This window comes from Chlamydotis macqueenii, chromosome 6 (genome assembly GCF_036417535.1).
Source record: "Chlamydotis macqueenii isolate bChlMac1 chromosome 6, bChlMac1.mat, whole genome shotgun sequence".
NCBI lineage: Eukaryota > Metazoa > Chordata > Aves > Otidiformes > Otididae > Chlamydotis > Chlamydotis macqueenii.
This window is the reverse complement of record NC_141561.1, coordinates 9,673,390-9,691,218: the sequence shown is the minus strand read 5'-3', so window position 1 is coordinate 9,691,218 and position 17,829 is coordinate 9,673,390. Positions and strand designations below refer to the sequence as shown.

Sequence of the window (17,829 nt, the reverse complement as noted above, 5' to 3'; positions counted from 1 at the left end):
CCAGCAAAGCTGGTGACTGAACACAGCACATTTGGTGTTTGTGACACAGCTGCATGCTTAGTTTTATGGTAGCAGGGACTAATAAAGCATACAGTCCCCCTTCACTTCGAGGTATCAGGTGTCTCTCTTGAGCTTACCTGGGTTTCAGGAAACAAGGGGAGCCTGAGCCCTGCAGAGTGAGGGAGTGCAATCCAGGTGAAAACTCCATGTTAGATCCTCCTCCTGTGCAAGCAGGTGCAAGCACATTCTCAGTAGCTCAGAATAATTTTACACTCATTTCGAAAATTTCACTTAACCCCAGGGGACATAACTGACCTGTATTTCACCAAGACTTCCCCTCAAGAACTGCTGCTTGCTACAGCACATGCAGCCCTTCAATCACGCTAGGGCGTGTTTCTGAGCAGCTTAGTCACCCATTTTAATTTCACATCCATTCAACAACTGACTGAACACAGTGTGTTTATTCCCTTCCAAATAAATCTCACAAATGAAGCCGGCATCCTGCCCCTATCACAAACATTTCAGTATTGCTCAATTAGCAGTTCCCACCGGTGCCTTTGCTAATGATGAGCGAGCTACAGAACGGCACCTGTAGCTGGTCGGATGAGATCAGTCCAGTTGGATTTGACAGTCACGGTGTTAGACACAGCCAGTGCTTCGCTTGCAGACCTGAACACATATTGATTCACAGAGCAGCCGGGAGGTGTTCTCTGCTTCCATCTTCTCTGCCAAACGCCGGAGCAGCATATCTGTATTTCCAAGGGGGAACTGTAAACTGTCAGTAGGTTTATATCCAGACATCTTCCATCTTCTTTTTCATTGTTCCTAAATCCCCTCAAATAGCTCTTGCGCATGAAAACTGTACGTTTCACAGGCATGTTTTCCCTCAAGAAATCTCTGTATTATGCAATAAAGGAATAATATTCTCCTCTCTGTCCCCTTTTATCTTTGCTTTACAAAAAGGTTCTTGAGGGCGTTGTTGTAATTTTTGTTGAACGCTGTATAAATGAGAGGATTAAAGAAAGAATTGGAGTAGCCAAGCCAAAGAAAGATGCTTTTCCAGATGGGTGGGATGTTGCAGGAACAGAGGGGACTTATTAATTCTGTGGTGAAGAAAGGGATCCAGCACAGTACAAAAACTCCAATTAAGATGCCAACCATCAGAGCTGCCTTTTTCTCTTTCTGTTCTCTCCATGTTTCTCCATCTGTCTGGAAAGTGATAGCTGCATGACGAGCTGTAAACACCATCTGTGGTTCATGCGAAGCTTCCTTCACCTCAAAACAAAAGCAAACACGGATTCTTACCAAGACAATTTGTTTGAGTGAAGTATTACTTTTAAATGACAGCACAACATCTGTGCACCTACCACAAAAGGCCCCAACTCTGTTCCTTCCATGCTAAAAGAAAAAAAAAAAAAAGGCCCCAGAGTGCCAAAATTACCAGACTTCTCATTATGTTGGAAAAGCTGCTGAGTGTGACTGACAAACGAAGCTAAATAAAGAGTAACTGATGCCAGGTGTGTTGTGGGCATTCTTTTTCAGTTTATTTTATTGGATGCTTTGATACCTAGTGGGAAATCAGGTTGTTGAGGAAGGCTAACAAAGGCATGTACCTTCTTCTTATCCCTAAACCAGACCCTCCTATGCTGCTACATGAACTTCAGGGTTTCTAAGGCCTGAACCGTAAAAGAATTTCATGCCATTGCAGGCCCTTTGGGTCATTTCCCTAAGGCATTAGTGAGGGACCCGCAACAAATGCCTGCTCTTCAACTACAAGGTAAAGGTATTTTCTTCAGCCTAACTGCCTGGACGCAGAGCTTGCAATCCCATCCCTGGTGCGTGCAGGCGCTTGGCACTGCCACTTGTTCTGCAGAAGGGACAGAGCATACTCCAAAAACCGCAGCTAAATCCGCAGGAATATTTTTCTATTGGAATTTTTTTTAATGAAATAATGGGATTTCAAGTAAAGGAAAGTTTTTAAGAAATGTGTCTAATCTTTGAAAAATGCCGATGTTTCATTACCCCGCCAAAATCATAAATGCCTGAAATATAATTGATCTGCGAGTTTAAAGTTCTTCTAGGCACTAGAGTTATGAGGGCCATACAATAAAATAAACAGTTAAGGATGCAACCTGAGGCTCTAAAATTTGCTTAAGTGATAATTCACAGGCACAGCAAGACTTTGACACCACTCCAAAGATGGCTTGCTGTTAAATTAGCTATACAGTCCACACACACATGCCACCTTTGTGCAAGCTGTATAATAGATGGAGGGCCTCTGTTGAATATAAGCAGAGCGACTCTGAGAGGGAAGCCCTGGCAATGGCTAGACAATCACTCTTCAAGATGGATATTCCTGTCTTCATCCTCAGACAGGAGACATGGCTGCAGAATGTTAGAGCAGCAGATTATGGGCGCAGGCAAATAACAGAGGAAAATGAAAATCACATCTGTCCTGACAATTATAATGGGACACCCCTCATGTAGCAAGGATCACACCATTTGTCTGCAGAAGGGCTTGCTCTGCACGTCCTTAATCACACTCTGCAAAAACGGATGAATGTATGGCATGAGGACAAATTTGTGACAGGCAACCCTGAAAGATTACGTCTTAGCCCTGAGGAATAGCTACATAAATATGCCTCCTGGGAAGAGCCGCACACAGGACTTTGTCACTAGCATCGGGCATAGTTTGGTACTATATTTAACCTTCAACTCTTGCTCAAAAGATAGAGCTTGCAATGTGCCATCAGCAAATCAGAGCCTTTTCTTTTCAGTACTTCAGATTTTAGACGGCTTGTGACTAAACTGCAGAATTTACTTGTAGCGACTCTTTAATCACTTAATTTCATATTGTGAGAAAAAGTTATTCAATTTATTTTGACAGAAGATACCACAGTCCTCAGGTGTTTTCCCTAACAAAGCATGTGTTTACAGCCTGGTCAAGCTTCTACTGAAATGAGAAGAGTTTTCACAAACTCCACTGGTTGTTAGATCAGGCCTCTGAATACAAAACAGCAAGTGAAAATAGAATATGGTAAATTTTTTTTGCAAATTACAGGACATAATTTCTACTTTCTCTGTTGCCATAGCTGTTTTTTTCAATTATTTTTTAACTAGTCCTGCCTCAGACTTCTGAATAATGTTGCAATAACAGTAATAGTAATAGAAGTGCAAATCGCAGCCTGGTACTTTAGGAAAAATAATGAGATCTCTCACGGAACCTTCTATTAAGTAAACTGTGCAAATATCCCTGGCAGACTGGAAATATTTTGCTTCAATTTTCCGTAAGAAATCCTTTGAAAAGGATACACAAAATATCCTTGAAAAGGTAAAGTAGTATTCCTGCTCAGCAAGGTCCTTCAGCCTGTGCCTTCAACGGGACTTACACAACCTTGGAAGCCGTACGAAAGCTCAGCTTTCCTTCCATCATCATCAGTGTCTAAATGCTCACCCTGTACGTTGTTTCCAGTTGACCAGCCACACACGCCATGAACGACCCTGGCCAGCTGCTCCCGGCTTGTACTACGGCAAAAGGGACCAGCCTTTACGCAGGGTTTCTAGCGAGGCCCTGTGCTCAATGCCCCTGTAAATGCTTCCGCTTTGCCGTACGGTGCTCCCCCCGCCCGGTCACCGAATACCTGTACTACAGGACTGCCAGTGTCTCACCCCTGCTGCGGGGACTGGTTCCTCAGGCGACAACTTCACTGGATTTTTAAAGTTAAACACAGATGTAATCTGAAGTGCTGTTCATATCAGAAAATACGTATCAGTGTGGATTGCAAAGCCAAGAAAGTCCAACCTTTCATTATAATTTTTTTTTTTTATTTTTATTGCTTTCTAGATGATTTGCTGCAGACCTGACTCATCTCCCCCGCCTGGCTGGTGCAAGATTATCCTTGCTACAACTGCCAGCCCCCAGGACTATGTAGTCAAGGCTATTTGTTATAAGCTGACCCACACAATGCACGTGGAAAGTAAATTAGTCTGTTGTAGGCAAACGCTGTTGTGGTGCGTGGTGCTGGTGGGGGAACCATGGTAAAGGATTCCCCCCCTTATGCAGGCACGGGGTAATCCACTGTTAATTTAGCATCATCTGAACAAGAGCACAGGCCAAAAAGATTACATAGCAACTTTCCAGCCTTACCAGTTGTGATTTTCTTGAACTAACCACGGCTCAGCCTATACCAAATCTGCAGTTTCCAGTGCCAATCCTGGAGGCTTTGCATGACTCCAATTTCTAACGTAAGTCGCAGTACTTGACTGTTATCCCTGTGCCACGTGGAACAAAGGACAAGCCCAACATGAAACTCTTCCCCCCCATTTTGGGCCTATTGATGAGAGCTTACAAACAGTCTGTGACAGGGGAACATGTGGTCACAGACAGTAAATGAAAGCAATCCATGAAGATGCCTTAGGTTACACTGGGGACATCGCTCACGTGAGTGTCTCTGCACGGTGTTGCACATCGGCCTCAGTCAGTGCCTCGCAGCACACTGTGCCGTGGGCAGAGATTTCCTGCCCTCCACCCAGGCGCTGCTCCAGGAGGTGTGAGTCAGGAGTAGTGGGGAAAAAAGCTGGCACAAAAAGACTGCTGCTCTCAGACCGGAATTAAGTTCTAAATTCGTTAAATCAGCTATTTCCAGGACAAGAGGCTCTGAGAAGTGCAGATGACCGCCTTACAGTGAGAGCGTCATAGAGTTAAATGAGGGAAAAGAGCTCTCTAGTACAAAATCTTCCACAGATACAAAAGTTTGGTTTTCATTTCAGAATTAATTCCTCTGTACGTTCATCAGCAGTTACAGTTCAATGATACTTCTGCTGTTTGTCTGTCCCCAGTGAATTACTGCTACTGAATGGCTGTACGTTCCTAGAGCTGCATGTTCCCAATTCCTGTGTTCCTAGCAGCATTACAAAAGAAAAACATGCCACCAAGGAGCTTCTGATGAAATCCTTTGATTTAAAATGTTCCTTAGAGCTTTAATGATTGTTATTACTGGTCCTTCGTGACAGGTACTGTGTATGTGTTTGTACTATACCTCCAGGGTCTGCAATAACTTCTGATTTAAACAACAGTAAAGATGATAAACATCAATTAAATCTGGCTTACTGGCCACAAATTCAGAGTTTTGCCTATTACAGTGTGATTCAGCAAAGAAAAAGATCAGTACTGCCTCAGTGCAGCTTCGGCATACTTCTTGATATTTCAACAAGAACACGAGAAACGGAAATGCACAAAGAAGGATCAAAACATAGGAATGTCTACACTTTCTTGGATGCTCCACCAATATGACAAACAGTACATTTGACATGGAAAAGAACACCTGCTTTCTCTCACAGGATTTTCTTCAAGCAGGAATAGCTCTGCACTTCTCCCAGGAAATGGTAGCCACTCCACTTTGCTTCGTGCCTCACCTTTCTCGTATCCGACATCTGCTGCCACTCTTCTAGACAGTCACACCTTGTTTCCTCACCCATCTCTTCTACTTGTAAAGTCACAGGCAAAAATATGAAATAGAAGGCCTGTGACTCCTTCAGGGAAGGAGAATCTGTTTTCTCTCCCATATTGTCCTGACTGGTTACGTGGAGAAGCTGAACAGACCACGGTGCAGAACACCATTGCACCACTGGAGCTCTGGGGCCTGAGACCGGGAAGGACTTTCACAAAACTGATAAGCTTTGGATCAGGCCTAATTATTCATACACTGTACAAGGTACTTTGAGAGGGGAGAGAGAAAAAATAACCCTAGTAAAAAACAACCATCAACAGAACTTGATTTCTAACACCTCACATGGAAATTTAATCCTGACCCTGCAACTGTTACATGTAAGTAAACCTGACATCCAGATTCTGTTGTCCTTATTCTTGCTGGGCAAAACCTGTGCTACAAGTGACTTCACTGATTTCAAAGGGCACTGTCCAGTATCTGCTGGTTTCCAAGCAGTCTCATTTATTTCAGCTGGACTATTTACAGAGAGAATTATTACCTACTCTCAACAAGGTGTGACAAGAGTATACCTCTCTGTCAGTGACGGTATGCCACTTGGTTTTTACATGAGAGTCACTGACCTCAGTATTGACTGTAGAATTCACTTTTTAAGGAGTTTCATAATTAGCAAACAAATAATTATAAAAGCACCAGTCTAATTTAGGGTCCCAGTTCTGCATTTTTTTTTTGTTTCAAGGGAATGTAAGAAACAAGCTTTCATTAAAACAGGAAGCACTTCAGATGTTTCATGTGAATCTCCCTCACCTGAATTTTTTTCAAAGAATTTTAAAGTGTTTTTGAAACACACAAGTACAATTTTAACAAAAAATTACCCAAAATAGTTATTTTGTAACTATTCTATTCTGCAATTCTATAAGAGTATAGAAACATATGTATGCCAGCTCTCAGCTCAGAGACAACTGATCTTTCTCTCTGTATGTATACACACATAAATATATATATACACACACATAAATATATATATACACACACAGAGGCAACCTGCAAAGCACTTTGGCACCCGGCTCTGTTGGCTGAAAAGCACTGTGCAAAACCATCAAGGTATCATCATAACTGTTCCACTTGGTGCATCGGTTTCTTCAAGGCACACGAGTACTACGACCTCAAATCTTTTCCTCCTTAAATTAACTTGCTAGTATTAACCAGCTGCACTGCTGGGTGCACCTCAGGCCACAAACCGCCGCCCTGGCACGCAGTTCCAATTCAGGGCTACCTGACAGCTAATTCCTGAGTGCAGCACGGGCTGCAGCACAGGGATTGCTGCTACTACTCACCTCCAGCCTGGGAAGCACCGCCAGCCCTTGGCACCGGCTCTCGAAAGCCTCTCTAAAGTTACTCAGATCAACCAGGGCAGGGCACGTGGGGTGAGGAGCTGACACAAATGCAGAGGGCACTTCACATCCAGAGCAACAGTGACAAAAGATAAATGTTGCAGGGTGAACACTCTCAGAGAAGGGAGAGATGGAAGTAGAGATAGGACAGACATTAGGAGAGAAAGAAACAGAAAATTAGAGTGAATTGATGGGCAAAACGAGAGAAGTGGAACAGAATTTGTCCCATCAGAGAGAAGGACAGTGCTGATGCTGACAGCGTAATTACCCTTGGATGTGAAGGAGCAAAGCTGTATCAGCTCACTAGGTTTGCCATTTACCCTGGCAATGTTATCTTTGTGTCTGCATCTTAAAAACAAATAATTTTGTCAAAGGAACAGTAGCAATGTACCTGAAATTCTTCTCCAGAATTCACTAGGGAACTGTTGCTGTTCCTGGGAATGTGACGGATCCTGTTCCTACAAGCTTAAATGGGATCAGGATAAAACTTGGTGAATCTCAGTCTCTCTTAAAAGAATAAATGCACCTTGAATGCCAGCTCCCTTGATCCACAGGTTTATTTAACAAATACACGTGCAGTTGGGCATCAGCTCTTCCTTTACATGATGGATAAAGGTTTGCATGTGAATCACAAAAGTGTTTTAATTTAAGTCAGCAAATTAAGCTGCTGGGACAATGGGGAAGATTGCCACTACATATCAATTGTAGATTCAAGAATCACTGTTATAAAAGGAGAAGTTAATATGTCAATCACTACCAATATAAGAAAGATGAAGAACTACCAGCCTGAGCCAGGGTATTGGTGAGACTGCTACACTGGCAACCCCTCCAAAATGGGTATTCAGCTCACGTTGACGGGAGCTGTTTTGTCAGTAGAGCCTAAACCAGCTCCCAGAGACGTCATCAGCAAAAAAACACTCACCTGCCAACCTAGCTGTGCCCACGCAAGGGCTTTTGCAGACAGAACTATGACAATTAGGAGCCACACTTCTTGTTAAAACCGACATACCAACAACACATCTCTCTGTATAGGCTAAAACTGAAGCAGCAGTGTCTCGGCTCATTTAGCTTCCCAGAATTTTAGATTCCAACTAGTTCTGTATCAGTATATGTGTATGTAAAAGCAGACATGCAAAACCACTGCAAATATTCAGTTATCTTTTCTGCTTGGAAAGATTATACATTAACTCCAAGCAATAATTCATCATACTTATAACAACTTGGAAACAAATTCGGTGCAAACAAGAGGATGAAGGCCATAGGAAAAAAAAAGAATGCCACTAGAGGAGACGTTCTCATCTTTTCTAACACATTTTCTGCTTTTGCATAGAAGACAGCTTCATAAATCAATTTATATTATAAACATCTTCAAGACATCAGGACCCAAATCTGCAAGTCTGACCACATATAATTGCCAGTGCTGTTATCTCTTGCTAGAATCAGGGGACACAACTTACAGAATTTTATTAATGACCATAACAACAAGTTTCCTACCATGACTCCCAAGCAAAGTTAGAGGGATTTAGTAGAGGAGTGAGGCTCTCCAGGACTAGCCTCAACTGAACAGCAATGCTCCATGTTTCTTTAGCTATCTCTAACATCCACACAGCTCATCTTGTTATTGGGAAGGGACTGGACTTAGCAAAGACAACATGCAATGACAAAAATGTTCTGTAAAGAATAATTTCCACAGGTAGGAGAGAGATTAAGGGTATGCGGCAGAAAGGGGAGAGAGTTTACAGAGAGCACTACCGAGCACCTTGGTGACATGGCATGGGTGACAGCGTGGTCATGCACAGCCTGACTTAAGAGAACACAAGGGGCCAACCCCAACCCTTCCGCAGAGACACAACTTTCCTGCCAGGTAGGTGTATCCCCAAAATGAATGAGACCTCCCACACAACTAGGGCTTTGTGGGATTAGGGCTTTTGGGATAAGAAGAAAGAGAACGTGTTTTTTAAGACAGTTGGTAATTTAAAAATAGAAACAATTCATTGCTCATTGCTGCAATACTATGCAGTGAGCAGTATGTTCCCAGTATTCAAGGTAAGATAGCCCAAGCACACAAATAAAGTGTATAATTTGCTTATTAAAATCTATTAAGACACTGCTAGATCCCACACGAAGTCCAGGCTGGCAGACAAATGTGCATACATGTACTCCATACAAGACCTCGAAATCTGTTGATATCTTTGTCTACTCCATCAACACTGTGAAAAAATAAAGGGGAAAAAAACCCCAAGGAATAGTGACAAATAGAAAGAAATAAATTTTAAATGGCTCTCCAGACTGGCAGGGAATGCACCTGTCACTTACTCTTCTGGCACACTTAAGAAAAAAAAAAAAAATGGTAACAGAACTCTTCTCCAAGAGTGGCACTTTTTGACTGGTTAATTATCGTTCACATCCGGTCTGTAACAGAGCTAAATTCACATGAGAGCTCCAGGGCATGTCTCAGTCTTCTTGCTGTGTCAAAACCACCGATGCAGGGGTAACGGCTGGGAGCAGATGAGAAGCAGGTGCAGGTGCCTGGGGGAGGCAGCGGGGGCTCTCCTCCCTGTCCCCGACTCTTACCTGGGCAGCCTCGGGAAGGGGCACCACAGCGTTTTTCCTGCGGCTCCCCACGCGGAACTTGGCCGCCTTGTAGATCTTCCAGTAGACGAAGAGCACCACGCAGAGGGGCAGGTAGAAAGCCCCGCCGGTGGAGACGATGGTGTAGGATGGCTCCTGACTGACCTGACAGCGCTGCTGTTCAGGGCTGTAGGTCTCCCCCCAGCCCAAAAGTGGGGCAAGGGAGATGGCGGCAGAGAGCGCCCAGGTGAGAGCGATCATGACGTTGGAGATGCGGCGGCGGGTGAGCAGCGTGTACTCCAGGTGGCGGGTGATGGACCAGTAGCGGTCCAGGGCGATGGCGGTCACATTCCAGATGCTGGCCGTGCAGCACAGCACGTCAAAGCAGACCCACACGAGGCACAGCTCCCGGCCCAGCCGCCACCGCCGCCCGGACGACAGCTCCTTCACCAAGCTCAGTGGCATCACCAGGGCTGCCACCAGCACGTCCGACACCGCTGTGGAGGCCACGAGGTTGTGGGGCACGCGGTGGAAAGCCTTCACTCGCAGGATAGTCGCCAGCACCAGCAGGTTCCAGAGGAAGGTGGCCAGGGTCAGAAGCACCAGGAGGGTCAAGATAAGGATGGTGAAGATGGAGAAGGGCTCCTGGCCCCTCCACGTGCTGCTGCCCACCAGCGCGGAGGCAGCCAAGGAGGCGTTGGTGCCCACGCTGGCCGACGAGGAGTTGGCGCCCAAGCTGGCCCGACACTGGCCCCGCGGGGTGCAGGGGCTCAGGGTCTCCGCCATGCCCGGGGACCGGGGCTGAACCCCTCACTTCTGCTGCTGCACACGAGCACTCTCCCCCGTCCCGGGCTGTCTGCCGCCCCAGCGCCCTCCACAACCCCACACCCGGCCTCCCCTCAGCGACCGCCCGCTATGTCCCGCCGCTCCCCGCGGCCACACCGGGCGGCTACAGCGCCGAGGCGGCGACTCGCCGGGACGGCGGCGACGGGCAGGCACGGGGAGGGCGGCACCGCCGCTCCCGCTCCGCCCCAGCGGCCGCCTCGGAGGCGGTGGCGGAGCCCCTGGGCGGTGGCCGGGCCGCTCGGTTGTGGCGGGAGGCACCGCCTCCCCCGGCTTCTGCCCCCGGTCCCCGTCAGGCGACGGGAGTCCCCCTTCTCCCCACGGCCCCCGCCCGCCATGTTCCTCTCAGCGCTCCCGCCAGAGCAAGCGGCCCCTTCCCGGCGCCGGAGGCAGCCTGCGAGGTTGGTGAGGGTTTTTGTACTGAACACGGGTTATTTCTAGGCTGCAGCGTTTACATGGGAATTTTGCCAGTTTAAACAAACAAACAAACAAAAAACCCTCTGAAACTCTTAAAATTTAAGTGGCCGGGAACATCTCCACCTTTCCGTCTGTTTCAGGGTGGGTTGATGGCGTTTCTTTACTAAGGGCACAGGCCCAGCCTCTGAAAACTTGCTCTTCTCCCAGCACTTTCCAGTAACTGCCCCTAAAATGTTTCAAAAATAATTTAAAACCTGTTACACAGCTTCTTTTGAAGTCTGTAGTAGATGTTAACAGGGTGGCATGCATAAAAGAGACACAACGGTTAGCTTTGTCGCCTCCTGAGTAGTAGACGGTGGCAAGTAGCGTGAAAGGATCACATAGCAACCTCGGTATTATATTGAAGGTGGTTTTAAGGTATTATATCCCAGATCTTTGGGAAATATCCTTTATCCTAGCCTGTTTTTATTCCTGAGGTCCTTTACAATCCCTAACTAGCATTTCCACTTGCGTAGACCATTACCCAGTACAATTTCAGGTCATACGGTGCCGTTGAGAGCTCTCCAAAGGTGTTTGAAGTTGTTTCGTCATCAAAATGTTGATGACGAAAATAAGATCAAAGAAGGTTGGTGAAGTTTGTTATCTTGCAAATAGCAGCACACCTACAATCACAGTCTGTCACGGGGCAGAGTTTGAGGACAGGAGGTTGGTTGCTTGTTTTTGATGTGGAGGAGTATTTTCTGCATCAGAATAGTCCCGTCTAAATGAATGCCACTCAAAACAATGTTCTTTATTTGCATTCATGTTTGCAGAAGAAACAGCACCATCTGACATATTACAGACCTCTCACAGCACCACTATGTTACCCCACAGCAAGCAGGGTCCAGCTTGCCGCACTTGAGGGGCCCAACTTGAAAAGCTGTAACAATTAAATATTACAGAAATTAAAGACAACAACCATAGGCAGAATAACCATATTCTTTTGCTTGGTTAACTTTTAGATGCCACTTCACTCACCAGATGAACAATAAAGCAAAAAAATCCTTTCCCAGGCTCTTAATGCAGGCATGATTTAAGTTGCTCTAGTTGTTTTAGTAATTCTAACAAGTGTTCTAGCCAGTGGCAAAGAGAAAACTATTTGCAATACTTACCAGCTTTTTATTATTAGGAGAAAAGGACTTCTGAGTGCTAAATGTCTTGCATTTTGCCAATTGAGCTTCCAATAGAGAGAATCTGATGGAGCTTGTAAAGAAAAGCCTTTTCACAACACTGCTCCAAGTTAAGCCTAAAGCAGCATCTGAAACAATTAGACACTGGTAAAAAATTGTCAGGGTTGGCAGACAGCATATGACTGCTTCACAAGCAGCTTTACATGTTTTGTCTTTATATCACTCCCTTCTAATTTGTGTCTTATTGTGTTAGTTAATGCTACTTTGAAAATGCCAGCTAAAAAATTACTGAACAACACTTTATTCCTTTAAAAGGCATCCAGACCTAAAAGCAGTAAGAGAAAAAAGCAAATAAAAAAGCCCTTCAACTTCTATATATTTTAACAATTGTCAGTCCAATTCTGTCAACTTAGTAAAGGAATGAGAATCTTGTCCCAATTTGAATAACTCAGCTATTAAAAAAAGACTGCAAGTAAACAAACAAAACTCAGACTAACTGCAGAAGTTTCACATTTACGGGCCCAAATGGGCCAGGATATGACCCGTTTGTTCCTGCTCCTGCAGGAAATGAGGTTGTCTTTTTTTTGTGTGTTTAAGGGTACTTCATTTGTGGGTTGCGGAGTATGTGTGGGTCACCATTAAAGCAGCACAGGTGATCTCAAAATCTTCCTTTCCTAGAAGCCATTTATTCCATCCCTTTAGTCCTATTTATTATGTGTACATTATGTGCCACATCCAGGTAGTTACATTTCCGTCCGCACATCGAATGCCTTGAAGTCTCCCACTTTTTCCTCCCACTTGACTGAAAAAACCTAGTCCTGTAATACAGAGGCTTGAATAAAGTCTCAAAGGGATTTATTTTTTCTTGATAATTACCCCATTGTTGTCTTGTGCTGTGAATGTGCTCCTCAAAGATTGCTATGGCAACACATTACAATGTCTCAGAAACCAGGGTATACTTTGAAAAAGAGAAGGAGGAATTTAAAAAAAAAATGAGGAGACTTGCAGGTATTAATGTATTCTAAATAACAGAAAAACAAGTAAATATTGCATGAAATGGTAAAAAAAAAGAAGCCATCAACAAGAAAGAAACAAAACAAACCCATGCTTCTACTAAAACTAAAGGAAGACCTAGTTTATTCTTATGTACAGTTACAGTATTACAAGTTGCGGTCATGTAAAAGTGCAGTGAAAACAATGAAAATCCATTGCTTCACTCACTGATACTTTTCAATTACTTCAGAAAATACAGTCTGCGTCTTCATAGTTTGTTCTCAACAAAGAGTGGCAGTGTGTATCCTCAAAAGATAATTGATACCAACAACTGTTTCATTGCCCTTAAAATAAACAAGTAAATATATGACTAAGGACTTGGAGATAGATGGTGGAATTAACAGTAAATACAAAATGACATCACCTTTCCATCTGGATGTTTGGAGCTTTGTGGGCTGAGCAGTCTGAGGGATGCAAAACACAAAAGTCTGAGGAATGGTAATCTGCTTCTAAGTCTAAGTGTAGAAATCCATTACATCTTCCTTTGCAACGTTTCTCACTTTTCCCTGGTGACCTGAGAATTGCTGAGAAAAGGATTTGTGATGGAGATGAGGAATTGCAAAACGTATTTCTTAGTCCTTATCCCCTTCCCAAACACCACCTGCAAAGCTCACTTTTCTGGCTGCCAATGTTGAAATGAATCTCCTAAGACACAGTCTTCTCATATTTTTTTTTTCCTGTCAGTCTGAAAGTTCTTAACTTAGCTTAATCCTCCCTGCATCCTTATAATTCCTGTCCAAGCACCCCTTTGTACAGCTGTGCTGAAGAAGTGTCTGTCTTTGCCAGACAGCAGCTTCCAGGCCAACTTCATTAGAGCTCTCTGTTTTCAAGCACTTTCAAGGACAGCATGCTGCTTAGGAACAGCTTTGGAGGATGATGATTCATCCAGATGATAACAGAATTTCAACTCATTATGTGAAGTGATGCTGTATTTTTATAGCAAATATGTAAAATTTAAATAAATTCTACCTTTTTCAGAAGTTTGCTTTTATTTGTTAGAGATAGAAGCAGATTATTTTTAGACCATTATAAGGGCCTACAGTGAACTTGAGTGTTTTGACTTATTTTCTATTTTTTTGTTTTAGATACAAAAGTCTTATGAGAGCTTCTAGTAGATGCAGTTTTATTCCATCCTGTCTTCTCTGCTAGCTCTTTAATAGAAAATCAGCCTCATTTATAAAGCATTTTTCAGAAAACTCAGTTATATAAATCCTGCCATTAATATGATAAATATCTAGAAAGATTTTCAGCTCAAGGGAAAAATCAAACCCTAAAAAGCCCTTTGACACATCGTTCCTTATTTTTATGATTGAAAATGTGATGGAGAATCTGGATGTCACATAAATGCTAGCTAGTATTGATTTTAGTAGTAATAATGACCACATCTTTGACAGAATAGTTTCCATTCAAATATCAGTTTTATGTAACCTATGAGGATGTGAACCACCAAACGCAAGGCTTTCAAACACAAGGGGCAGTCAGCAGAGATCTGTGTACCTTCATGAATTACGTTTGCCACAGAGGTGTGTGCATGTATGTTATCAGACAATGAGCCCTAGCACAGCTAAGGCAAACACATGAATACAAAGAGGATTATACAGTAGCAGATTTGCTACCATAAGGCTTTCCACCTGTTACAGCAGCCACATAAAAAAACCTCAAACCCTAAACTGGTAATCTATAATTGAGTAAATCTAATTTGCTTGACCTTGACTATTGGTTTCTGCTATCGCCAATAATGTTGAGGAAGAGCCAGATTTTTTTTTTAATTTTATTTTTTATTTTGACTATGTACAAGACACAGGCTTTCCACTTGTGGAATTTAATATTTTAAGTGTCAGATTCAAAGTTCTTTAGGAGCTCACATCCATTGACCTCTATTTTAATTGGTGTCTGATAATGTTGCGGTGGCCAAATGCCTTTGTTTCTCATTCTAGCTCACTTCAAACCTGCGCAGCAACTCTTTCACATTTGTCATAAGTTTGGTAGAAATGGCCTTCTTTTCCTGGAGAAGATGTTTCCAAAACATTCCTCACACGGGCCACATAGTACTAGTAATTAACTCCACTGCCATTATAAAGTGGAGTGAACATACAGTAAAGCAAGGCCTTTATATGAATTTATCACGAGTACAAGTCTGGAATATATGTTGTGTGTGGTTTATTTGTCTGTGCAATACTTGAAAATAGATTTCATCCCTTTAGTCAGAGAAATAATTCTTTGAATGAGTTTAATAGTTAAAATCTGTATACCTTATTGATGAGTTTGCACCTGAAATATTACCTGTCCTTATTTACAAATAATCCCTTGCTGAATTTATGTAGAAAGTGGGACAAAAAAATCATGGAGAGTTGACAGAGTTATAGTAGCAGATACTTGTAAAGCACCAGAAAAAGATTAATAAAAATTTTGCAATGAAGTGGAAAATACAATGTTTAGTCTTTTAGTGCTTCATATAGCTTTGTTACAGGTTGTCTGCATCTATGGCTTAGTAGACGTTAAGGACTCTTTTTGTAGTATTAAAGAATTACCTCTTTTTGTATGACAAGCCATTTAGCTAATTTTCCTTCTAGAAAAAGGAAGTTGTTTTTTTTTTTTTTTTAAGCAACATCATTCAATGGTTACATTTATGTTCTCAAATTACATTTTGTAGGTATCAGTGTTACTGTGTACCTTCACAAATTCATTCTCAGTTTTCCTAATAACAATTAGAGAATTGTTATTCTCTAATTATATCCTAATAACAATTAGAGAATTCCTAATAACAATTAGAGAAAGGTGCCAGGCAGAACTTACCTGCTGCTCGAATCTGTTTTCTCTTCCTGTACAGAAAGCGTTTCATTAATTAAAATATATTAAGAACTCTTATCTGGAGCTTATAAAGAAGACTCAATAGCTCCTACAAATTCATACGGTCTGTTAACACCTATGACTGAATATCTAGTTTTAGTTATGCAGAGTAACACTTATTTAATATTCCTGTGATTCTCAACATCCGTAGGGGATTACAAGCACTCGTAGAGGAGCCCAGAAAGCCCTGCACAGCTGAAGGTCTTCAGATGACAGCCAAAATAGAGAGCAGCATGTGGAAGAAGTTTTGGAGCTGTCATACAAGATTTTGCAGGGCCTACGATTTTCTTCTTTTTAGTTCTGACCAAGGGTGAAAAAGTAGTAGACACATGTTTTTCAGTCTTGTAGCTTACAAAAGTGTTTGGGAAGATGGACTGCCATTGCAGAGTATGCCGAGATATTTTTCTGAAGGGTGAGTGCAGTTCTTAAGCTGGATGACACCGATGTAACAAAGTGAGTGTGTGTCTAGACAGCACCTCGATTTTCCATTTGTCTTCTGTTCTCTTAATAGCATCCTTCCTCTACCCCTCCTTACAAGTCCATATCAAAAGTTTATCATGGTGGCTAAGAGGAAGGGAAAAAAAAAAAAAAAAAAAAAGATAATATCTTTCTCACGTGGCTGTACAATAAAGAGATTTGACAAGCAACATTATAGTATTTATGGCTTTGATGCAAGCTAGCAAATTTTTTAGAAGCAAAGAGCATTCCAGTTCAAGAAGCTGGATTCTTACTGTCATGGCTTAACGTCTTCTATAAATCGAGAGCAAACAAAAGCATCAGAAACAGTTCCATGAATTCTCCTGTCAAGCCAAGCAGCTAAAATCCTGAGGAAATCAAGCTAGTAGAGCAAAAGTCAAAAGCAGCAACAAAGTTTATTCTGCATGCCAAGACAGTTGATTCTAGGCTTCTTTCAGCATTGTTATTTTAGTTTGAAAAAAAAAAACCAAACAACTCTCACCTTTAAAGGGGCTAACTGGCTTTTTTTCTAGTTAGGTTTTTAGATCTCTAAAATCCCCCGTAAGTTTTGGGGTGGGGGAGGTTGAAGTAACTGGACAGCTGCCTCCTCAACAGGACAGTGGTACAACTGGTACAACTAAAAGCACAAGTCACAGACCTGTGCTGTATCCTGTCAGTACCCTGCCTTCCTTCACAGTAGGAAGAAATTGGAGACCTCTACTCAAATATTTTTTTTTTTTAATCACATAGTCCTTTTCACCCTTCCAGTGAGAGCTTGCTTCCCCTGAGCCTTAGATTACTGGCTTGAAAGCAAATCAGCTTTGGTAGCTTAAATTATCAACTCATACATGAAACAAAAAGGCTAATTACTGACAAAATATAAAAATACTTCTTATTTACAGCAGACATAAGTAGGTAATACTCAGTTCTCAAGTATTCTTGCTCTACACTGTCCATGTCAAATGTGCCCTCTACCTGTGACATTCACCCTGAAAAATTTGATGGCAACACTTTGACTAATCTTGTGCTTGTCTGTAACCCGGCAGCGTTATGGCATACGAAACTCATATCATGACAACATTTTTCATGACTATGAGCAGTAGCTCGGCAATGGAATTCTCCTTTATGGGCCTGTTCCAAGAACTGTCAAAAAAATCTTCCAGTTTAAGCAGCACAGTTTTGATCCCCCTCTTAAGTGGTTTAAAGAGTTCAATTTCTTTGTCAAGGTTCTTAGAGAAAGAAGGCAATTTCTCAAGGCATACAATATTAGTCCCCAACCTATCAGTCACTGTTATGAGCCAAACCTTGAGAGCCTGATGGCTGAGGTCTATTAACTGCTCACAAGATTGATAACAGGGTAGGTTGCAAAGGAAACGTTAGATTTCCAATCACTTTGACAATCTTTTAAACTTCTTGCAATACAATAGGAGAATAGATGCTGCCCGATACACACAGACAATTAATCAGAAACAAGTTTTCATTTATGAGTCCATAAACAAAGAGAAAGGTAACTGTATCTGCACCAGCCAGGAAGCTGAAGCCCTTCTCTTTCAATACCCGCTTAGTCTCAGCTCAGGAATTTATCTTCTGCTTAATCAGGAAAAGAGTGTGAACTAGCAGACTACGTAG

The 17,829-nt window shown here is 42.6% G+C and overlaps 1 protein-coding gene across 1 annotated transcript; it reads right to left on the bottom strand.

Annotated features, from left to right (window-relative positions):
* Window positions 1-442: 442 nt before the first annotated feature.
* On the bottom strand, window positions 443-10,351 carry LOC147600173 (5-hydroxytryptamine receptor 5A-like). Its single transcript, XM_086751033.1, has 2 exons — window positions 9,416-10,351; window positions 443-1,275 (listed from the first exon to the last, which is right to left on the bottom strand). The coding sequence occupies exons 1-2, from the start codon at window positions 10,196-10,198 to the stop codon at window positions 943-945; spliced, it is 1,116 nt and encodes a 371-aa protein (XP_086607159.1). The 5' UTR covers window positions 10,199-10,351; the 3' UTR covers window positions 443-942.
* Between the last annotated feature and the right edge of the window lie 7,478 nt (window positions 10,352-17,829).

Coding starts and splice junctions, on each gene's coding strand:
- LOC147600173 (XM_086751033.1), bottom strand. CDS start 10,198: ATGGCGGAGACCCTGAGCCCCTGCACCCCGCGGGGCCAGTGTCGGGCC. Junction 1,276..9,415: donor CCCTTCCCGAGGCTGCCCAG/GTAAGAGTCGGG, acceptor TTTTGTTTTGAG/GTGAAGGAAGCTTCGCATGA.